This window comes from Bactrocera dorsalis, chromosome 3, assembly GCF_023373825.1.
Source record: "Bactrocera dorsalis isolate Fly_Bdor chromosome 3, ASM2337382v1, whole genome shotgun sequence".
In the NCBI taxonomy this organism is placed as follows: domain Eukaryota; kingdom Metazoa; phylum Arthropoda; class Insecta; order Diptera; family Tephritidae; genus Bactrocera; species Bactrocera dorsalis.
Window position 1 is genome coordinate 67,863,675 of NC_064305.1, and position 24,712 is coordinate 67,888,386.

A 24,712-nucleotide genomic window follows, 5' to 3' on the forward strand; every position below is an offset into this window, starting at 1 on the left:
CAGACTAACCTTCTGGGGACAAATCCAGCACGCCGCAGGTAAGGCAGCGAAAATCAAGTCTCAACTGAGCCGATTAATGGCTAACATAGGAGGAACCAGCCAAGGAAAGAGAAAGCTCCTAATGTCGACGACGACCAGCGTCTTATTATACGGAGCCGAAATCTGGGCAGACGCGCTTAAAAAAGAAAACCGGCGTAAAGCATTGGCTAGAGTGTACCGCACCGCAGCCCTCAGAGTTGCATCAGCCTACAGAACAGTAATGCTCCAATCGACCTACTAGCACACGAAAGGAAAAAGCTGTGGGAGCTAAAGGAATCACCCGGCAATAACAAGAGCGCAATACAGCAAGATGGGAGAATGGAAGTCGCGGCAGATGGACGGCCAGGCTGATAAAAGATCTAGATTTATGGACAAACCGTAAATTCGGAGAAGTAGACTTCTACACAACCCAGCTGTTATCCGGCCACGGATACTTCAAAAAGTACCTCTACAGAATGGGAAAAGTCGAAGAGCCGTCATGCCTATACAACGACGCGACAGAAGACGACGCTGAACACACATTTTTTGAATGCGAGCGCTGGCAAGGAGAACGCACCGCAGTAGAAGACCTGGTCAGGCCAATAAACGCTGACAATTTAATCAGCGTCATGTTGGAGAACGAAACAAACTGGAGGATTATCCAGAAATACGCAGCAATCTTGCTACGCATCAAAAAGCGGGACCTGGACGCAGGTGAGCAGATGTAAATCTCTCAATGAGAAAAATAGAACGCTACTCTGAAATAATGCAATTGCGATCCCAGGGTGGGCGACGGTTCCTTAGAGGGGGTTTTTTTAGTGACCTGCAAGTGGCACATACCGCTGCTGTGACGACGCACCGATGATGCGGAACACATTTTCCACCCCCTCATCCGCAAAAAAAAATAAAAAAAAACTACAATAAATCATTGAAAAATAAAGCTTAAATTCAAATAAAACAATAATTAAAAACTTCATTGATTAAAAAATTAAAACAAACATAAAAGTTAACATTAAATGAAAGTGAAAATAGGAATTAAAAATGTTAACTAAAAAGCAATACCAAAAAGTATAAAGAATAGTAAACAATAAAATAAAATTAAAAAAACTAACAACAAATAAATGTGTACCATAAAATAAATAATACAATAAATAATAATAAAATAAAATAATACAAACAGAAACAAAAAAATATAATAAAAACAAATATTTCGAAAAAAAATTTAAAAACTAAAGAAAAAGTAAAAAAAAAAAATATTTTAATTCTTTAACTAAAAAAGTCTTAGAAATTTTTAACTAAACAAAGTGAACATAAAAATAATTTTAAATTACAACTAAACCAAATTAATTCTAGAATAAAATTAATAATTAAAATAACATTATAATTAATTAATTAGAATTATGCAAAACAAGAAAATTTATAATTAAAAAAATAAAAAAATAAATTAGAAGTTGAAATAAAACGAAAGGGGAAAAAATAATTAAATTTTAACTACAAACTAGTACTTAAAAATAAAAATATTACAGAAAAAAACAAAAAATATTAATAAAAGAAATAAAATAAAATTTGTAAAACTATAGCCAAAAAATAATAATAAAATTATCAATAAAATAAAGTAAAACAAACAAGTAACTAAATAAAAAAATAAACAATATTTTATAGAAGTCAATACTTCGAAAAAAAATAAATGAATTAAATAAAGCAAAAAAAAATTTTACATTTTCAACTAAAACACAAAATTGAAAAACAAAATAAATTAAAAAAGAAAATAAATAAATCTATATACATATATAAAATAAAGTCGGGTAAGTCACCCTATTTATAACTCAAGAACGACTGAATTTGGTTGAAAAAGCAATATAGCTTACGAGTAGAACCAGGGGACGGACATAAGATAGTTTTTTATCTCTTTATGTTAAAAGTCAATACAATAAAAAATACCAAAACTATATTTAAAAACATAAACATGTGTTGAAAATCAATGTAAGAATTATTTGAAGATTTTATTACTTCAAAAAAAGAATGAAATAAATAAAAAAATAACAATACAGAGCTAATGCAGAAGAATGCTTATTTTCGTTTGCACTCATACTTAGTATAGACAAATAATTATAAAAAAATAAAAAAAAACTAATAATTCAAAAAAATAATTAAGTTTTGTAAAAAGATTGTATTCTTTCCAAATTATTATTTTATTTTTTTTTTTAGTATTTACTAAGGAAAGTTTCTCGTGATAAAAATTTGCTTAAGGGGGTATTCTACTCTACAATTTTGAAAAATTCGATTTTTTTCTTCACATATTTAAAGTTTAGATCCTTCAGAACATATCGTCCAAAGGTTTTTTTAAAATTAAAATTATTTTAATAGCTACAGTTACTTTAGTGACGCAGTACCGAGCCCGCTTCGGCTTTGACTTACTTTTTTAAACGCGTTTTTCTCGAAACCACTTTTTTCCACACGGTACCGGCATTATCTCAAGTTCTACATATACAACCGATTTATTTGAAATTTTGTGTGAACCTTCTTAATCCTTTGTTTTTAATATTTTACAAAAATTCAGGAATTTCAAAAAAAGCGTAAAAAATGATTTTTATTTTCAGGCAGTCGCCATTTTTCAAAAAAAAAATTTCGTGTTCCCTGAAATAGGGACTATAACACCATCCTTACTGATTAAGAATTTCCTTTGATTTTGGCATATATACAAAACTTTAAAGCATTCCACTAAATTATCACACTCACATTGTGGCAATAAAATTTAAGATTTTAATTTATTATCTGCAAGAACTTTTTAATTTCAATAATATTTTGTTATTTAAGTGAAACAAGTGAAAACAAGAGTAATGTAAAAAAATCCAAAGAATATTTTAATTTTAATTTATGTCAAAAAAGTTTCGGTTTAATAAAAAGTACTAAAATATTTTTTAACACTATTTCAATTTTAGACATTTATAAGTTTATTCATTTTCAATTCACAAAATATTATAACTCTAGATATATTCCTTCTTATCTTATGTAATTATATATGTATGTATTGCTTATATCGATGCTTCGTTCAACATTTTTCCAAAGCGATTTCCATTTCATGCTTGCACTCTTGCTTTGCACACACTTTCTTAATGAAAACACGCGTGTTTCCCTTTCTTTTAGCCACAATTAGCGCTTTAATTGCTTTTTAATTATTTGTCACACATTCAGTGAATACGTTTTACATGTGCATCTCATGCGTATATGTATATGTGTGTCACACATGCCACCCGTTTAACCAGCAGCACTAATTACTCCACGCACTTTAAACAAAACATTAAAGGAAAGAAGCAAAATCGCAACAAAATCTGCGCAAACATACAGATATACCGCACAAAGCTTATCCGCGCTGCGTCTCGTTAGACTATTTATAGTAATTACCGCAAAGGCAACAGTTAATTTATGCCAATATCGTAAATATCCGAGTGGTTTGTCTCGTTGTGCTAACAAGAATGTATCATCAGCGCATCTTTAACTGTTTACGCCGCCGTCACTCGCTAACGTTAGAATCTACACACTACTACACACGCACACACATACGTATAAATGTACGACTATGTGTGTATATGTGTCTATGTTTGTTTGCCGGCGCTCTAGTCGCACCGTTAAGCGAAAAGTGAAAACAAACGAAAGACTTAAGCCACGAACCCGCGCGTCCGACTACTGACTGACCGCTATATTTTGCCTGCTTACTCGCTCGTTCGTTCGTTCGTTAGCTCGCCCAAGCACTAACCGCAACTGTTCATTTGTACGTATGTTCACCACGCCGTCTACTTTGCAACTGATTGCGTTCGCATGCGCAGACGGCTTTGCGACTGTCAAGTTGGTTCGCTGATCGTTGGCTTCGCCTTTGCGGCTTTGCGGTTTCGGGCGTTTCATCGTCGCTGGCCTTTCGGCGGTAATGCATTTGATTGATTTCAAAGTGAGCGCGGTTTATGAGAGCGCCACAGCTGTCGACATTCGCGTAGCGCTCTGCTTCCGTCACTCAATAACACTTTTGGGAACAGTGTTGAGTTTTGACGAATTCGCGCAAAGTTTCACGTAAATTTTGAATAGTGTGGGAATATGAAGGGAGGCTGATCTATAGCACATTACAAAGTCAGGTTTCAAACTGGTAAAATAATTTTATCTAATAAGCTTTCTCTATAAATCGTTTTTGCTTCAGAGATGGGGTTAGTTAAGACGACGGCAACTAGGTTAAGCCGTAGAGTCGATTTAAAAATCGATGGATCTCACTTAGATAGATATTTTGTCTTTGTGCTACCCAAACACTTTTTCGTGACCATCACACATAGATTAATAAAAAGTTTTGAGCTCACCACTAATTTGTTGAGAAGGTGTGAATTTCAGCCACTTAGCTATGTTCTCTAAAGGTGATATTTCAATTTCAGTCTTGCAAAAGTCAGACAATAAAGAAGTAAGTAACAAAATGATGCCAAATCGTCTTCATCCTTATCAGTATAGCTTTTACAAAGAGCGGCCGTCAAAATATTTAGACACAACGCGTGTGAATCTATTAGACAATCTTCAGTCACATCTAGTTCGGTTCAGTTTGGGTCAGCAGGATCTAGCAGTCACACAAGTCTGATTAATTGTCGAGCTCACGGGAGATCCATAGGTCAAGCGCTAGAACGCAAGTGGGCAATAGAGTACTAACTCGCTTTTAATCGGATGAAATTTGGGTAAGGGTGATCGCCCTAATAAGCTTATCGGCTTGGCGATTCCGCTGTGACCGGACACCTACACAAATCTAATAAGAAAAAAGCTTGAAGCCAATGCTAATGAGGTCATGCACTCCTTGAATAGTTTTGAGCGCATACTCAGCGAGATCAAAGACGGTAAAGCCGCTTGGCTATCAGAGTGAATGCACACCTCTCTGAAGGAGGTTGTACTTCGAAGCAGTATATCTACCGCTACCTTAAAATCAGTCATCTTCGCTTGAAAGACGCTACAGTAGTATGGTAACCTGAAGTTAGAGTTGATGCTCCCAACAGAAGATTCCACCTACTATCCCCTCTTATATCTTCGTTCCATTTGTGAAAAAGCTCATTGCACCTCTTCTCTAACGGATTCGGCTGCTTCACAAATAGCTCTCAAGTATGCGAGCAGATAAGGAATCGCCAGACGATGGTTCGGCGATGCAAAGACTTTCATTGAAGTCTAGCTCCAAAGCCGCTCTTACCTGCAATTGGCATGTTGCATTCAGTTGATTTTGCTGTTGTTGTTGTAGTTGATTTTATATTGCTTATCTGGTTTTTTCTGCAATCAGCCTAGTTAATTAGCCTACTAGTCTACTATATATGGGGGTTCCTGAGAGCCTTTGACGCGGTAAGGCCACCGTTACTTTCAAGGAGGTGTTGGGAAGGCTTCGTTAAAATACATCCAAATTTACTTTCTGCCTGCAAATCATCCAATGGGCACGAAAGGTCGTCCTAACACCGTGGATTAGGAGGGAGCAGCTCTTGGTTGCCGCACGCATGCGGTTCCTGCCAACCCGAAGGAGCAGCGCCAAACCGCACCACTCACTCCGGTTGGGAGGCGCACAGTATGCCGTGCGACTTAAACCTCTGCGCCACAACAAGGTGCCTGCCATTTCCAGAGAATCTAAACTATAAGAAATTTAACCGGATTATTGAATAATTTCAGTGTATCCCTGCCTGGAGCCCCACATATATAAACCCAGTTTCCCTCTAGTAACAGCCTTCGCCGTAAAGCTCTACCAACTATGCCAATATGTGCAACGTGTAGAATGCCATTAAGTGTTATGTGCTTGTGTTGTCCTTAGTGACCCACAAATACCGATGAGGCCCGTTCCAGTTGCTTAGCTGTTGTGAATTTTCCAATCGCCCTCCACCAGAAAACGCCCTGATAGCACATTATTGACTTAACTAAGATTTCATATAGTCAGAACACCAATTTTGGTGAAAGGCCTCACCTTTTCCTAATTGCTCCTCTAAATCAGTATAAGACGACCGATGCCTTCCTAACTCAATCAAGTACTTTTGGATTTTTTTTTGTCAGATATACCTTCAGAGATTTGAGGTTATGGTCTCTTGGTGGAAGATAAATCGATTTTTGAAGAATCCAGTTCGAACTACAAAGCGGAGCTGATCAGGTGTTCAAGAAAATTACTGCAGATAATAAAAATAAAATATTAACGAATTTGTAGGGGAATAACCAGAGCCTGAAATATGGAAACGTTAAGAGGGTTGAGGGAATTAAAAAGTAAACCATTATATAAAAAGCCGGAATTTAGAGATGCCACAACTGTTGAATCAAATGAGGTCAGGCTAGGGGTTGAAGCGGCCTAAGGATCAAGCCAAAAGTAGCGATGCATTAAGCTAGAGTTTAAATGTGATGAATCTAGGTGACGAAGCAGACCAAACTAGGGGTTAAGGAAGTCAAAGTCTAACTTAGAGATCCATCAGAGTTAAGCTGTAAGGTGTACCAAGAAAGACAGCGGCTAGGTCATGACGTCCGAACGGAATGAAAACACTCCAGCTCTGAGAATATTCGACGCAGTACCCATCAGGGAAAGCAAAGAAAGAGAAAGATCTCCACTCCGTTGGAAAAACCAGATGGAGAAGAACCTGGTGACAAAGAGCGAAAAGGAAGAACGACTGGCGCGCTGTTGTAAATTCGACTATAACCGCGTAAGCGGTGTCTACGCTAATAAAGAAGAAGAAGAAGCTGAGCTTTCTTTATCATCTATCAATATCATTGTCATGGTTATTTGAAAAAATATCGTATGAAGTCACGTGAAAACTCTTCTTGCGCTAATATATAACTTTGTACGAAAATAATACTCAAATAACGGTCACTTTTGTCCAAACATTACATAGTATTTCCTTGCTGGCAATAGCACTCATATAAAAACACACACCTTACAGAAGCTCAGAAACAGCCTGAGGTACCTGAAGAAGATCAGAATAATTCCATGTTTTGCGCTTTCCCTCTGCACATCTTTGTGGAGAATGGTGTTGCCACAATTAACGAATTTTGTTTATTTTTTTTTAATTTACATTTCCTTTTCTTTATTTTTTTTAATTTTTAAAGCGTTGAATGTAGCTCAATTGTAATATCAATGGTGGATTGCTCTCGTCTTCTTCGCTTGCTAACTTGCGTGTGAATTTGAATGTTTTTTCAAGATCTAAACAGAAGCGTAAACAAAAATGTATGAAATGCCGTTTCTGAAAATAGTTTAGTGACCAGCTGGTGCTGTTAGTTTAACGGTATTCATGCGAAGCAGGTGAATAAACGGCGAGTGAGTGAGGGAGTGTTGGAGCGCAGGTGCGGGGGAATTGTGTTAAATATGCGCAACTTTATAGTGGACAATGCGAGCATCTTTATTGTTGTTGTTTTTGGACAATCAAATTTTGTTTATTGCTTTTTTTCGTTCTTGTTGTTGTTTTTCTTATTCTGTTGCGGAGGATGGACTCTTGTGGAGAATTGTGGGAATATGCCGCCTTTCGCAGAAATTTTATTATTCTCCAGCAATCTACATATTCACACCTCAGTATTGAAATGCAAAGCAATTATTTATGTTTTAATTTATGGTTTGGACTATTTTATTCAATGTTCAGATACCTACATACTTACGCTGCGAAAAAATTACATCCAAAGTAATCTGTAAGTTTGTACTCATTTGCATCTGAGACAATAACAATAGGCTTAGCGCGTAGCCCAGACATTTGTTGATTCAAGAAGAGACCTGTTATTTGTGATAACGTTGTTGGTGGAGTATTCTTTTATTGGATCATGGTTACGAATCTCGATGATATTGACATCGTAGGTCTTAATAATAGAGTCTTCAGCGTAACCTTTTCCAGCCTAGAAAAAGAAGCGAAAGAGTTTGGTCTTGCGGTGAAGGAGCGCAATACGGAGAACCTACGGTCTTAGGAACTACGTCACTAAGTCTGAAGATCAAGCGCAGAATAACTTGTGTAAACAGGCGATACTTTGGGATCGGTGGGTAATTGGGAAGCAGATCTCTCTCTCGACGAACCAAAATTATGCTCTACATATATGTCAAGTCTCTCATTATTCCCGTCTTGGAGAATTCGAGAGAACTGTTTTCCTCTAGTTCTTTCGTTCTACAGGCTTCGTGCGAGTTTAACAAGTGCTGGTCATCAAACAGCACTAGTAGAGTTGCGAAAACCGTGTAGTCCAGAGTGGAACGTAAATAGACAATTGAATTACTAGCGTCCGAAATGGAAACTGTCCCAATTGCGGTAAGAGTAAGGTTTTGGATCATGCAACTTGTCAAAATTGCAATGAAGAAATTAAGTTGGACTAAACACTTTCTGCTCCACAGTACAGCTTTCGCCAGACTTAGGGTGAATCATCTCGCCATACTTTTTTTGGGATTATTCGTGGCTCCACGAGAAATTAGTCATTTTATTTATCGAAGAAGTTGGAAGTTATATCCGGTGGACAAGCTGGTTGGACCATGTCGTTCGTATGAAAGATGAGTGAGATATAGCAAAAAGTTCTTACGATTCGAGACCCTTAAGTGGACAATGGAAGCAAGGACGCATCCAATGAAAAGAGCATAGCGACATGTCTGTACTTCGGTGGTACAACTGGCGTGACCTCGCAAGAAATAGAGACAATTGGCGATCGCCCAGATCAACCCACAGAAGAAAGTTACGAGTCTCCTAGCACACTACATATATTTACATATATACTTTGCTTCCGCCGTTTTTTTTTTTTTGTAAATTTAAGACTTTATTGTATAAAAACAGTTACACAAATGTTATTCAAAATATTGGCCGTCGCTAGCTACTACTTTTGAACATCTTTCTGGCAGCATGCGAAAGTGACGAAAGAACTGCTCATCTTTCGAGACGATCCAAGTATCAATCCAATTTTTGACTTCTTCATAAGAACTGAAGTGCTCGTTAGCTAGACCGTGTGCCATCGATCGGAACAAGCGGTAGTCAGATGGAGCAACGTTTGGAGAATACGGCGGGTGGGGTAAGATCTCGCATTTCAGCGTCTCCAAATATTTTTTGACCACCTTTGCGACGTGAGGCCGACCATTGTCATGCTGGAGAATGACTTTATCGTGTCTTTCCTCGTACTGTGGCCGTTTTTCTTTTAGTGCTCGGCTTAAACGCATCAATTGCGTTCGGTATCGATCTCCTGTGATGGTTTCACTTGGCTTTAGCAACTTATAATATATCAGCCCCAGCTGGTCCCACCAATGCAGAGCATGGCCTTGGCGCCGTGAATATTCGGTTTTGCCGTCGACGTGGAGGCATGTCCAGGCTTTCGCCTTGACTTTCGTCGCTTAGGATTATCGTGGTGGATCCATTTTTCGTCGCCACTTACAATGCGATGTAAAAATCCCTTTCGGTTGTGCCTTTGAAGCAGCTGCAAAGAAGCGCCGTTCGACATCTCTTGTTTTCAAGTCGTAAGGAAACCAGTTTCCTTGTTTCTGAATCATACCCATGGCTTTTGGCGTTTGGATACGGCTTGCTGTTCACATGCAACGATTCGGCCAATTCCTCTTGGGTTTGAAACGCATCTTGGTCGAGTAGTGCTTCCAATTCAGCATCTTCGAAAATCTTCTCCCTTCCACCACCATGCCGATCTTCGACTTCATAATCACCATTCTTAAAACGTTGAACCCATTCGCAACATGTTCTTTCACTTACGACAGCCTCACCGTACGTATCCGAAAGCATTCGATGAGCCTCAGCCGCACTTTTATGGAATTTTGTTGGGTTAATGTTGGCACAAATGTACAAGATCGATATAAAACGATTTAATCGACCAGTGCTTGGCTCTAGAGACATCTATTGGAAAACGGCGGAAGCAAAGTTGTAACCCTAATATATCATTTTAAAATCTGTCAATCTATAATTTGAGAGGTAATTTCATATCCCATAGTTGGAGTCGAATATTATCGTGTAATGAATGCTGAGTCTCAAAAAAAGCGATGGTGTTGGTCTATGGGGTATTTGCAGTGTCCTGATTACGATTTTGAGTTCAAAAATTTTTCATAACTTAAAGAGAAGCCATTCATACGCAACTAAGAACTTACTCCCCCATTAATTACCATTTTTAACAAAACACTTTTTTCAACTTTGAGTTCATTTCTTTATTTCCTCATGGTTTTCAAAAACAGTTACTTAGAAATTCATTTGTATAAAAATTATGAAAATTAGAGATTTAACCGTTACATTAACGTAAAAGTAGAGTAAACAATAACAATGCCATTCAAGCAATTCTTAAACACTACTATACTTCAACATATGTATGTGTATGTGTACGTATTGTATGTATATATGTAAATATATAACTATTATTGAGAAATGTGTGCGTTGGCACATTTTAAATATGGTTTTTCATATGTATGTATTGTTTTTGTAAATAACAAAGTGATTACTGGTCCTGCTTATTCTGCTCTAGTTGCTTTCTATTTAACTTTTCCAGCACGCGTTCGATTTCCGGATGAATATTACGCACCCTAGATAGGATGTCATGGGCACGATTAAACTGTCCACTGAGTACGGAACTGGAAATGATAAATATTATAAAAAAATAAGTTAAACAAGAATGAAAGCTGAAGCGATTTTAAATATATTTTGTTTATTAATTTTATCAATTAAAAATATTTTATTTTGTTTATTTTTAATTTTATCAGTTAAAAATATTTAATTTATTTTTTAATATTTTACTTTTTTTTAATTTATTTTCGCAAAATTTTTGTAAATTAGTTTTAATTAACAACTAATATTTATTATTTTCTTTTGTATATATATACATAAAAAGTGCATTAAAAATAATAATATAAGTGAATAATGATAATTTTACTTTTTTCAATTTTATTTTATTAATTTTCCGATAAAATTCTTTCTTTTTTTAAGGTTTATTAGAATTATTTGGTTTTTCTTTTGCTTTTAACAATTTAAATGTAATTGTTTTATTTTTAATTTATTTTTCAAACTTTTTTTTTAATTTTTTCCAGTTTTTTTTTTTAATTTTAGTTTTTTAAGTTTTTAAGTAAAATATTTTTTTTATTTTATAAAAAATTTTATAAAAAAAATATTTTAAATATTATAAATTATATTATAAAATTTATAAACAAAATTTTATAAAAAAAATATTTTAAGGTAAAAATTGTTAAATTATTTTATTGTAGCTTCTTTTGTGATTTTTTTTTGTTCTTTGAGTTTTTTTTTAATTCTAAACCAAAATCAGCTAAAATTTATAAAACAAATTTTTTTCAAGTTAAATATTTTTTTTCTTAATTTTTTGTTCCAAAATATACATACATATTTTTAATTGTTAAATTATTTTTTATTTTAATTTAATAGTTTTTTAATAATTTCTTAAGATTATGTTTTACGTTTTTAAGTTATATACATATATGTACATATTTTCTAAATTATATTTTAAGGTTTAAAATATTTATTTTATTGTTGCATTTTTTGTGATTTTTTTTTTTAGTTGTTTTCTAAATTCTAAACCAAAATCAGCTAAAATTTATAAAACAAATTTTTTTCAAGTTAAAGATTTTTTTCTTAATTTTTTGTTCCAAAATATACATACATATTTTTAATTGTTAAATTATTTTTTAATCTATTTTTTTTTTTAATTTTAATTTAATAGTTTTAATTTTGTTTAGTCTTTTTTTAATTTATTAAGTTTTTTTTACGTTTTTAAGTTAAATATACATATTTTTTAAATTATATTTTAAGGTTTAAAATATTTATTTTTTTGTGGTTTTTTTGTGATTTTTTTTAGTTGTTTTCTAAATTCTGAACCAAAATTAGCTAAAATTTATAAAACAAATTTTTTTCAAGTTAAATATTTTTTTTCATTTTTTTTTGCTAAAATATATACATATATTTTTAATTTTTAAGTTATTTTGTTCTTTCATTTTTCAAGTAAAAATTTTTTATTTATTTTTTATTTAAAAAATTATTTAAAAAATTTGTTAGGCAAAATTTTTTTTTATTTTAGCATTCATTTTTAATTGTTTTTAAGCAAAAATATTTTTTAACTTTATTTTTTTTCGATTATTATATTTTTTTAATTTATTTAAGTTAAGTTTTTTATGTTTAAAGTTAAATATTTGTTGAATTTAAATTTGTTTAAGTTTTATTTTAAAATATTATATAATGTCATATAAAATAAATATTATATTTTATTATTTTTTTGCGATTTTTAAATGTTGCCTTTCAATATTTTTTTTTCAACTCCTATAAATTGATAAAATAAATTAAATTATAATAATTTTTTACTTACATCAACGCCGACGCAGTGAGGTTGCCCACCATTGCCAAATGCGCGATCCATTTATCGACAATGGTCACAAATAACGGATCGTCGTCTTGCAAATGAACTCGTGCGATCAGTAGCGCTTCCGTGTAGTAATACTTTGACAAGAGCATTTCAATGGCTCTTGCATGACGATGCATCGCCATCATGTAGGTGGCTGCCTGCAGAGGGTAGCCTTTTTCAAGCAGCTGCTCGGCAAAGGACTGGCACACGTTTTGCCAAAATCTGCGAAAATTCACATCATTGATCTAAGGAATCAATAAATATAAATTAATGATTTCAAAATACTTGTATGATATGGTTGGTGCCACGGCCACATGCCATTCGCTTAGCTCTTTTCTCATTAGACACTGCATTATTTCCTCTTTGAGAGTGGAAGAGTTTAACTGCATCAGAAATAAGTTGTGTATGCCCGTGGGTTTCGAACTTCTAACATGACTTACTAAAAAGTGTAAATTCCAATTGCGACCAATTACGACCAATATTTTACGGGAATCAAAACTTGTATGACAAAATATTACTTACATTCTATTTGCAAGAGCTTTTCGGCATCCGCTTTTGTACCAAATAATTTGGGGCAAAGAAAACCTTGCGGCCCTGGTTTGCTCAAAGCCATATTCAATTTGTCCAAAACATTTTTATTGAGCTCCTTGCTTGTCCAGCTCAAAACAGTGGGCGGAGTCTAGAAGTCAAAATAAAGAAAAATAGAAATATAAATATAAGTATAAGTATAAAATCTATATTTATGTGAGTATACAAAAACAATTACCCTCATGTAGACCGAGCTGTAACTCCAGTCCATACAATCCTCACGGTTCTTTGCCACTTTTGTCTCCGTCTCCGTCTTCGGCTGAACTTCTGTATTCTCCGCCGCCGCTACTGTCGTGTTTTGCTCATTCAACTTCATTGCGTTAAACAGATCGGTGACCTCAGCGCCAGCCTCACCATTGCCAGCCGCACCGTTCGTACACTCCTCGCGTTCGGTCACCACCTGACCGTTTTCAGCGCGTTTGAGACGACGCTTCTCAGCTGCCGTCAATGGTTTTGTCGCCTCAGTGCGTGTGGCCACTTTCATGGCCCATTTCACTTGGTCCAAAGTGTGCAAGTTGGAGCGCTTCCATTTCGATGCCGAATAAACCACAGACTCCTCCAAACGCATATCGAAGAGCTCCACCGAAGTCGATTTGCCGGCGCACATCACGATTGCCTCGTCGGTCGGGAAGAACAGACCACATGTCATGGGACATGGAAATTGTTTGAGGAATTTCTCATCGTTTGTAGTCGAATTTAGATCCCAAACACGTACGCCACCGTCAAAACCGCACGTCAGAAACTCGTTGGCATTGCGATTGCTCCATTTGACGCAAGCATTGGCAGCTTTGGGATTTTTGATCTCGATGCGACGTACCGGTGTGAGTACACCGTCTGGCGAGTGTGATTTCAGTATGTGTATGTTGTTGGCATTGGCCACGACAGCGACATGATCGCTGGCTATTGGGCTCCAGGAGATTTCGGTAATGTAACGTGGCGCTAGCGGTACGTCCTGCACTAGGGTGTAGGAGTAGGCGAGATTGGGCTTACGATGGTAAACTTGTACGTGTCCACGTTGGGTGCCAACGTAAAGCACGTTATCGTGTACCGACACTGTTGAGATGCTTTTAATCTCACGTATGATGTGCGCATCTAAAAATCGGGAGAGAAAAACCATAGATTAGTAAGCTTTGGACTACTACTACTGTCAAGGCTTTGTCCAATCCGAAGAGACATGATGACCGAGTTGAAATTCAATTCAATGGCCAAGCCTCTTCGGACCCGAAAAAGTACGCGAGTTATTTTAGCCAGCAATTTACACTGCACCCCTCGACAGACAAACACAAGCGATGTGTTATCCGACAGCTGCGCAAAATATCAAAACACCACGCACCACTTACTTTCACCGATGAGGAGATACAGATTTTCATCAACAAGGCGAAATCTCCCAAATCCATTGGCCGTGGTGGAATTACCATGTTGATGCAGACTCGTCGGAAGTAAGCTTCCTCACCATGGTCCTCAACCTATCGCTGACCACTCTTCTAATACCCGATGTGTGGAAAATGGGAAAAGTGATCCCACTACTGAAACCTGGGAAACTCGCTAACAAAGGGGAGCACTATCGTCCAATAACTCTCCTCTCTCCAGTAGAGAAAATACTTTAGGCTTTGCTATTCCCGACCTTCATGTACCACCTGAGTCTAGCAAACCACCATGGCTTGGCTTCTGACAGCACAGCTCCACAACGGTACTTAGCATCTTAGACACCCAGATAGTTCATGGCTTCAAACAAATACCACTCTGCGAGAGGATGATCCTCGTAGCGTTGGATTTTCAAAAGCCAACACACAACTCTACTTGAGGACATCGAAAAATCTAAAGAGGTTGTCTATGAACTTTCTGTGTGGTGCTTTCGTAAAAAGCATACCTGCAGTCTCCAAGAGGTCTTTTCTCAACTACGTCTACTTCCTACACTGACCAGACTTCGGTCGCATGCACTGATCGTCATTCACAGTGGAGCCATTAAACCCTTCATCGACTCCCTCTCAGTGAATGGCATACTTGGAGTCAAACCACCACCAATTGTAGACGACGAGCTGGAGTTGCCGCGAAAATCGAGAGTAACTCTTGCACAGCTTCGTTCTAGATACTGTAGCAGTTTAAACTCCTACTTATCCAGAATCGACTCAGACATATCAAATTATGTTCAACATGTCGTGTAAAGAGTCTCCGTATTACCCTGCTAACCCTACACATCTGAAACCCCTCTCTCTATGGTCCGACCCACATTTCCTGGGCCTACCGTTGGATGACCTCGATGACAACTTATCTAATCGTTACCATTCTAACGAGGAATAGGTAACGTTGCAACGACAACAAGTGAAAAGAAAATTAGATTAAACGTTATTGCGATTCCGACAGTGACGGGATGGACTCTTTATGACCTACGAAACAGACCGATACTGAGGATCTAAATAAATAAGAAGTGTATGTAGTCTAGAAGATGGCGACTAAGGAGAACTCAACGAGTCATATTGCGGATCAATCATACAAGGTTTGTTTCAAAGTAAACAGGACTTCTTGAATCTAGCGCCCTCTGGTGGCGCCATCTATATGTCGATTGGTGCATTAGAATCTGCTATCTTTATCGATTATCCATTGAGTGTTTCATGACATTTCATCGTTTGGAAGTGAAGTTATTGCGTTTTAAGTGTCAGTATGTTTGCGTTATCGGTGCGAAAATGAGCTTCGAGTCTCTTTATACCCAACTGCCGCAAACTAAAGAACTTTACTCCGAAAACATTGCCTACAAGGTGTTGTTACTTGTTTTTCCAAAATAATTTAGCTCTGACTACACTCACAAACTTCAAATCAATTATAAAATTTTCGTTTGGCAAAAAATTTTAATTGACATTTTTTCCATTTTAATTTTTTTTATTTTTTTCAACAGCCCACACGTCGGTTGTCAGAGTAACGGTACAACAAAACATCGCGGTGTAAGTTCGCTTGTTCGATATTTTAGTGAGGAAACCTTCTAAGGAACCAACAAATATTGGAGGACATTTTTTTTTAATTTTTTTACAATTCCTGGCAATAAATAAATAACGGTATGTCGGTAAGAAACGACTTCTCGCGAATTTTCGTACAATTCGTAGAGGAGTGCCAAGCGAGTGGCTTGGAAATCGACCAAAATTTCGCATATTTCTACGTGCATTTGTTGGCGCGCGACGCACGTCTCGGCTTGCGGCACGAAACTGGGGATAACTGTAAATTGCTGCAACTAAAGCAGAATGCAATTCAGTTATATAAGAACAAGACAGATCCCACTATGTGCAATCTACACATGACCTATTGTTTTCGAAATTTCCGCGAATTTAATATCAACCATTTGAAAGAGATCTACGAGGAGAGCTTTCAAATGAAGCTGCAAACGCTCATCGCGGGCATACTGCAGTATCCGGAGACGAGCAATGACAAGCAGCTGGACGAAATGCTCTACAAGATACAGGTCTTCATAATTGCCAGCTACAATATTGGTGATCCGAAGAATCATGTTGTAAGCACAATTCGATAGCTAAGTAGACTTCGTTTTTTTTTTATAATTAAAAATGAATTCTTTTTCGAAGCTCTTGAGGCAGACGCGACAAAGTCTTAAAAGCGTGCTCAGCCACGGCGATCTGCAGAATTTTGTATTGAAGAAACGCTATCATCGTTTGGAGTATTTGCAGCGTTTGACAGCCACTGTATGCGGCATACTTATCTACAATAACTGTGACCCGAATGGTGAACGGGAAAATATGCGCGACAGTGAGTAGAAACCGAACTTATTATGGACTATATAAAAGGGTATGCAAGTGGAACGAGTCCATTTTTAGTTGATACACACGATAACACACGAAAAGGAGAGGTGAACGCTATAGAAGTAGAGACTGCGTCAGTTGCTATTTGAGTCTGAAAGCAATTATTATGAACAACCAAGTTTAGGAGGTTTGGAGGCGTGATAGTTTAGTAATAGTAATATTTGCAGAGAGCCGACAAAGTCTCCTAAATAAGGTGCAAGGTAGCAAGGCTCAGAAATTTGTCCTATTTTTATTACAAACTCTCACTCCGCCAAAAGAAACGATTCAACTAACGCTGATGACCAATGTGTGTAAACCAAAGTTAGGTCCAAACTGAAGACATAGGGATTATCTCGGGCTCGAGCCTAACGTAGTAACTTGGAATTAAGGTATCTTCGTCGGTCGATGTCGACGAGTCTTTTATTTGTTATTGTTGTTGTAGCAAATGTCTACACGCTATTTAAGTAGCAAGGCACAAGTTAGTTGTCTCATCAAAATCATCTAACGGAAATGAAAACGTGCTGTTTCGACTACGTCAGATCATACCGAGGGAACTTTGATTAGATCTCCAGCACATGCAGCCTAGTTAAGCGCCCAGGAACCGTCCTTTTTGGCCCACTCAACTAGAGTAGCAATGCACGAAAAATGTGCAATTCGTACGGAGGTTAGTGGCGAAATTGTGCAGAATGGGGCCGCGTAACTTGTGATCGAAACTCTATGACCCCTGACCTGTTTTAAGATGGCTCAAACTATGGCATGTATTACACCTCACCGAGGTGGAGTTTGAATAGCGCCTTTTGGCGCCAACACAGCAGAAGAATTCTTCCGAATTCGGGTTGAACTCAATTTCAGCAAGCATTGGCAGGATACGGATTAACCCAGCTGCAAGGTGTTGCCCCAAAGATGACAAACTGAATTTACTACGTACCGATCCAAAAAGGGTTCGATCGCCGAAATAACAGCCTTTGGCCAGATAAATTTGGGATCAATTCCGTTAGCGTAAAACCGGCTTTTATCGGAATTGTAATCATTTCATAGTGTTTGTTAGTCATAAGGGTGAGTTGGTCCAAATCTCGGCCTCAGATATTTCTTTTCAATTGGGTATGGGTAAGAACCTACACAACACCGCTTTGTTTTTTTAGAATCCAGAATATTATTGAGGATGTCGCTGTAGAATAACAGAATCAACTGTGTCCAGAATGTGCAATTTTTTATTTTTTTAGGTACTTTGAACCTTTCATCAGAATTTTTGACCAAAAATAGATCTTTTAGGAACTCTTGACTTCTGAAGAATAAATCCGTGGTTCACTTAACATCTAGTTGTCGTTCTCTTCTAGTAAATTGGTGACCTGAGCTTAAAGATAGCCGACATCGCTTTTGAATAAAGAGATATAAATGCGAACGCCGACTTGTATAAGGCCCAAGGACACCGGCTCAGAACCATAAACCCTACAGCATTCCTCCTACTTGCGTCAGAAATATTGTTGTTGTTGTTGTAACGGATAGCTAATACCCGTTAGGATGGTAAAGATTGGATAAGTTGTCATCTACGTCATTCAACGTTAGGCCCAAGAAACGTGCTGTTTTGACGCGATAGGACCAAAGAGAGAAGGGTGTCGGATGAGTAGGGTTGGTAGAACATGCAAGGAGATGCCTTGTGTCATGAAGAGACTCATTACACGCTGGACATACTTTGTTAGATATTTCAGGGATTATTCTGGATAAGTAGGAGTTTAACCTGCTACAGTATCCAGAACGAAGCTGCGCAAGGGTCACTCTCGTTTCTCACGGCAACTCGAGCTCTTTGTCTGCAATGGGTAGTGGTTTGACTCCCTCTACGCCATTCACTGAGAGAGAGAGTCGGTGAATGTGTTAATGGCTCCACTGTGAATGGCGGGCAGTGCTTGTCGGAAGATTGCGACAGAAGTCTGGTCGGCGAATTGTTTGACATCGTCGACATAGTTGAGGAATGACCCCTGGAAGATCCTGGGAGGCGGTTCCGCTTCAAGCAGGTGACTATAGGAACTGCTTGGTTAGAAGTTCATTATGCTCCTTAATTGGTAGAATATGGGCCCCACTATGAAGATTAAATCTGATGCAGATTCAACGAAAACGAATCCGGTGTTCCATCAAATTAAGGACATAACAGTTCTTTCGCATGAAATATTTGAGGCCACGTTTAACTTTCGCAGATATTATCAATATCTTGCGATTTTAATTGTATTACGTGTTGTTGTTGCAGTGCTTGCTACAGTTCCAAAAGAAAATAGGCAATTGGTGGAGGTCTTTGAAAGTTCAGGCTGTCTTACTCTGCTACAGTTTCAACTTAGACCCGTTAGTATCAAAAAAAGGCCATTCCCACAACAGTCGGGATTCGGATTAATATCCGGCCAAGAACGATCAACCCGGTAGCATTCCTCGAAACTGCTTCAGGAATGTTTTCGTACTCCACAACAACAACAAAAAAGATTTTCTTTATGCGAAACCCTCATTTTACTGTAAATGTTTTCCTCTTTTCACCCCCAACAGTCTTAACTGACATTCAAATGGCGAAAACGAATACACGAGAAGCGCTTGAAGCCGCGCTAGAAGATATTGAACACTATATAGCGACTGGCATAGAGGCTATCGGCAATCTAATACAGGTGGACACTAAAGAGAAGAAGGTCCGTTGCAAGTGGCCTATCGAGAAAGTGCGCGAAATCAATAAATATGTCATCTTGTTCAGTTCCTATGAGAAATTGCTGAAAAATATAGTCGAGGCATTTGAAAAAACCGAATATCTAGTTAGTTTGGATCAAAAGAAGATGGACTGTATAATAGAGAAAATCAATGAGATACTGAAATATCGCACAGCAATCGAATCGCAGTTGGTGTTCGTAAGTACAAGAGTAGAAAACGAAGACAATCGAAAAAAAAATTAATTTTAATTCCGCTTGCAGCCACATTTTAAGTATCTCTCGCATTTGTGGACCTCCTTACTGCTGTCGCTAAGCCACTTAGCCGAACTGAACCGACTCAAAGAGCAGCTAGATGAGTATGTAAGCGAAGAAATCAAGGAAAAATTTCGTAAACTTTTAAAAATAACCGAAGTGCGACGCAAAGTGGTGAAAAAAGAACTCTTAACAACATTCGGCGAACTTATGGAACGCACTAACAAGGCGCATCCGGTAATGACGTCACTGCAGAAAGTGGTTCGTATCAAATGTCGACTTTTGATTTCGATTTTGATTGAAGATTTCCAACATTTAACGACTGGGTGTCTTTGCAGACGTTGAACTTTCAAAATTACTGCGCGCTAAGCCTCGCACTAACAAACGGTTTGCTGACGCCCGCTTTGCTAACGAAGAAACTTTGCGAGGACTCAAAATTTCGCTTCGGTTTTGCAAATATCGAATACGCAAAATATGCCGAACGTTACTTCGAGGACTTCATACACACACTGAAGACGGCAATTTACACTTCCGTCGATCTGATTTTACTCTTCGGACTGGCCGATGTGATACTACAAAAGGACTTTGTAGACGAACGCAAGAAACGCAGGGGCAAACAAGTGTCGGCGAGTGGCACACAAACGGAAATGGTTGTTGTCAACGATCTTACACCTTCGAATCGCATAAATGTCGCTTGGAACAAGTGGGACTTTCATCGCGAAACCATACACCTGGCGTATATACGAAAGCTGCAGACGCATGCGCAGCAGACCGCTTTGTCCTTCGGCACTATGAATGCGCAAAACGAATGCTTGCCATTCGGACATCGTACAAATTGATTGTTGTTTTTGTAGTGACATTATTTTTGTAATAAACTGGAGTATGTTTGTATATGGGTGCGCTTACTTACCTTTTTGCTCGGAATTTGTGTCGTAAACGGCCAAAATATCGTTGCTAACCACGAATATGTGATCGCCTTGCCAATCAATGGAATAAATGGGCTTGCCGCAGAATGGATTGAAGGTGATGGTGGGTTTGCCCGACTCCACATGGATGATGCCGACCTGTTGGGAGATATAAAAATTAATATAAGTACTTTTCTAGAAATATATAAATAAAAAATATAAACATACATACATATGTATGTATATGTATACATATATTAGTCAATAAATAACCTATATATTTTTTTTTAATATTTAAAAGGGGAGTGAAAAATAGAAAAAAATAAAAAAACATTAAAAATCAATATAAATAAAAAGAATTAAAATTAAAAAAAAATTAAAATTAAAAAAAAAAAAATCGGTGAAATTAAATAAAAAAAAAAAAACAAATTAAAAAATTTAAATAAAAAAACACAACAAAAAGTTAACGATTCTTAATAGTATGTATAATACCAACAATTCAAAAAATTTAAAACAAAAATATATTAAAAAAAAAGTTAAACGTTAAAGAAATAATAAATTCCAATCAAGATTAAAAAAAAAAACAAGTTTTAACCAAAAAAAAACAAACAAATAACCAAAAAAAATCAAAAAATATTAACAATATTCAAAAATTCGAAAAATAGGTGGTATATGTACATACATACATATATTAAAAAAATATATACAGCAAAAATTGAAATTAAAAACTAAAAATAATAAATTTAAAAAAAAAAAAATAATTTTGAATAAATTTGATAAACACAAAAGTTAAAGATTTTTAATATAACATCAACAATTAAAAAAAATTTACAACATAATTTGAACAAAAAATAAATATTAAAAAAATATGTAAATATTAAAAAATATATAAATATTAAAAGAATAAATAAAAATAAAAACATATTAAAAAAATAAATATAAACAAATATTTAACACACATTTAAAAAAATAAAATATTAAAACAAGAATTCAATCAAATTGTAAAAGAAAAGTTTTAATAAAAAAATAACTATATAAATAGTTACGGAAAAAAAAATAAAACTAAAAAAATATTCAAAAATTAGAAATTTCGAATATTTAGAAAATCAAAGCAAACATTTAAGTTGAAAACCAAAAATATATAAAAAAAAAGTGTAAAAAAAAAAAGAATTTCTTAATTTTTTTAAATACATATGAACCAGAAATAAATACAATAATAATTCTAAATAATATATGAAAACAAAAAATTATAAATTTGGAAAAAACTAAGATTAATTTTATTTTTCTAATTTTGAAATTTATTTTAAAATATAGATTTCTAAATACCAATATTAACAAGTGGCAACCATTACAAATAATAAACCCTTTCAAAATTAACACTTGTTTACGCAGTATAAAATATAAATAAATAACAAAATTTAAAATTGAAAATAAACGTCATTAATTTATATATATAATACCTATAAATTACTGAATTAATCGAGAAACATAAAAAATAAATTGCCATAAATGCCACTCACCCTGCCTTCTAGCGTGCCAAATGCCAAGCGCTTACTATCCGGACTCCAAACAAGCGCCAGCACAGAAGCATCGATACGCGGTATGAAATTCTCGATGAACACATTAGTGGCAGACATTTTGGATATGTCAATGATACCAACACGACGATCGGATAAAGCCAAAGCAATTCTACAAAACAATAATAACAAAAGCGTCGCCATTTTATACTTGTCTACAAATTACTAAATATGCCATTTATTACTTATTCATGTCATCCGGGCACTCACGCATCGCCGAAACATTCGTGGAAGCACAGCAATATTTGAGCAATAGTTTTTCAGTCTGCAAATTTTCGCAACTGATTTCACGATATGATGACAAGCACCAGAGTAAACTGTGGGCATGCGAAATGCTAAAGGACATGACGCTGCGTTGAAGAAACGATTTTTTGGTGTCTGCTTTGAACTTGTAACGCTGATGTTGTGGATTTGTGGCAGTAGTTGGTGTATCTTGTACCATTGACCAAAGTAAAAGTTCACCAGTTTTATTTGTAGTGAGGAATTCGGTTGAGCTTAGCCAGTCAATTTGTATGCTGGTGTCTAAAGGATTGAAATTTGTTTTTTTAATGTTATTTTTTCTATTATACAATAATTATAAAGAAAACACTTACTTTTGCCATGTTTGCCTGCGTTTATAGCGCGCAAGCGATCACAACTTGCGCCGGTATTTGTATTCCAAATCCAAAAACTGCCATCAACGCTAGCGGACGCTAACAATGAAGGTTGCTGGTCTTGCTTTTCGGCAGTGTTAGAATTGTCTTGAGATGCCACTCCGTCAATAGATGGTTGTTCTGAATTACTTTCTGAAGTCGCCGTGCGATTGTCGTTATCAACCTTTACTTCAACTGCTTTAGTTGTATTTTTATCAACATTTTCAACAATATTTACGTCTGTTACAGGCTTAGTAGTTACTAAATCCGACGTTTCTTTAACTTCTTTCTTTTCCAAATCTTTGGATTGCTCTGCATGTACTTCTGCTTGATGCAGTATTTGTTGTTTCGGATTTAACTCGCCACCATCGACGCACACTTCGTCATCCGATGAGCGCTCAGCTAAATCTAAGCTGCCTTCAGTTGACTCAGCGCTGTCGCCATCGCAGCTTGATGATAAATTTTCTGCACGTGCAACCTTTTGACAATCGGCTAGCGTGACATCGGGCAATTGTTTGGTATCACCATCTCCGTAATCTTGCTCCTGCTTCAAAGCGTCAATTTCACCTTTAAGACTTTGACATGCTTCGACAAAATCAAAATTTGTTGTTGGACCACATTCAACAGACTTGTCAGTAACAATATTTTCATCAGTTTCTTTCACTTTCTTATCCGTTTCGGTTGGTGCGCCAAACTCATTTTCCAAATAATCGTAGTCATAGATGTCGAATATGTCATCATTACCGACGGGCATAATCGATTTTTTAGCATTATTTTGCGTTTTAGAATTTTGCTTTTGTGCAGGCTTTGATTGCTTTGCATCCTCAATTATCAGTTGGGGTTCCTCAACCGAACTTTTCTCTACATTGGTGTTTGCGTTGTGATTTTCATCTTTGAGCGTACATTTTTGTTGTTTAAATGGTGGCACATTTTGTGGGCACCAAGATAGTGAAGTTATTGCTGCCTCATGTCCACGTAACATATATAATGTGCTCATGCTTTGTAGATCACCAATTACAACCAAACCACGATTGGTGCCCACAGCAAAGATATGTTCATTGTGTGGCGAGCAGCGCAGCACCGTTAGTGTTTGATTTCGGCTTGAAATAAACATTGGTCGGCGACAATAAGTATTAGACGCCACACAATACACCACAATATCCTGTGCATTAATCGACAACACATTGCGATTGCGCATATAGCTTAGGAGCACATGATCACCTTGCGGCGATGGTCCATTGCCGTCCATGTACAAAGCTGTGCTAAAATGTGCCTTATGTCCACTCACCGCACAACCACGATCGAAATCCCATATCTGTACGGAATTATCCTGTGCCAAGGCGGCAAAATACTTTTGTTGGTTGTTAGTGGTCGCAGTTTTTACCACATCAGTCGTATTTTCGGAAGCTTTAATTGCTGCTGTAGCGCTTATTGACCAACCGGGATCTACATCTATACTCAATATACTTTGACGTGTATGGAAAACTTTAATGACTGGTGGTTTATTTTCATTGTCGTCGCCATCAACTTGTTGAATTGGACCAACATAGTTAATACTGCGTGAACCTACATAAAGGAAGCCACCATCCGGTGTGCAAACACATCCTTTGTTAAGAAAACATAAATATTAGTAACGCGTCGAATTACGCACAATTCACATAGTTACCGTTTGTTAAATTCCATTGTGGAGTAATTGGCACTTTTGCCAAAACCATATTTTTGATATGCACGTGTTTTATACGAATACTTTTGCACAACTCCTTCGTCACTTTTTTGTAAACACTCCTTTGCACTCCTTGACCGGCGTCTTTGGTTTGGGAGTTCAAATTTACCTTTTTATTAGAGATGCTACGCATTCATCGATTTATCGTTATAACTGGAAATATTTTTAAAGGACATGGTTTAAAAATAGTGAATAACTCATTTTAAACGTTATTTAAAATAAATTACAATATTATC

The 24,712-nt window shown here is 36.4% G+C and overlaps 3 protein-coding genes across 11 annotated transcripts in view; 1 reads left to right on the plus strand and 2 right to left on the minus strand.

The window, feature by feature from the left end:
• Positions 1–3,836, minus strand: part of LOC105229001 (uncharacterized) — a 40,859-nt gene extending 37,023 nt beyond the window's left edge. For 3 of the 9 annotated variants that reach the window (XM_049452004.1, XM_049452002.1, XM_049452010.1), the window contains exon 1: positions 3,365–3,836. The gene's annotated coding sequence lies outside the window, so the exon portion shown is untranslated. The remainder of the gene's footprint in view (positions 1–3,364) is intronic. The other 6 variants (XM_049452005.1, XM_049452003.1, XM_049452008.1 and 3 more) reach the window with 5 other exon arrangements.
• A 6,298-nt stretch (positions 3,837–10,134) lies between these two features.
• On the minus strand, positions 10,135–24,702 carry LOC105228932 (protein rigor mortis). Its single transcript, XM_011208949.4, has 10 exons — positions 24,420–24,702; positions 22,715–24,358; positions 22,307–22,643; positions 22,065–22,233; positions 20,550–20,703; positions 13,103–14,016; positions 12,859–13,015; positions 12,622–12,775; positions 12,301–12,558; positions 10,135–10,564 (listed from the first exon to the last, which is right to left on the minus strand). Exons 1-10 carry the CDS (start codon positions 24,607–24,609, stop codon positions 10,432–10,434), a joined length of 4,110 nt encoding a protein of 1,369 aa, XP_011207251.3. The 5' UTR covers positions 24,610–24,702; the 3' UTR covers positions 10,135–10,431.
• Positions 15,496–20,530, plus strand: LOC105228931 (uncharacterized). Its single transcript, XM_049453413.1, has 6 exons — positions 15,496–15,680; positions 15,818–16,423; positions 16,494–16,674; positions 19,236–19,585; positions 19,649–19,900; positions 19,978–20,530. The coding sequence occupies exons 2-6, from the start codon at positions 15,977–15,979 to the stop codon at positions 20,476–20,478; spliced, it is 1,731 nt and encodes a 576-aa protein (XP_049309370.1). The 5' UTR covers positions 15,496–15,680; positions 15,818–15,976; the 3' UTR covers positions 20,479–20,530.
• Positions 24,703–24,712: the final 10 nt, after the last annotated feature.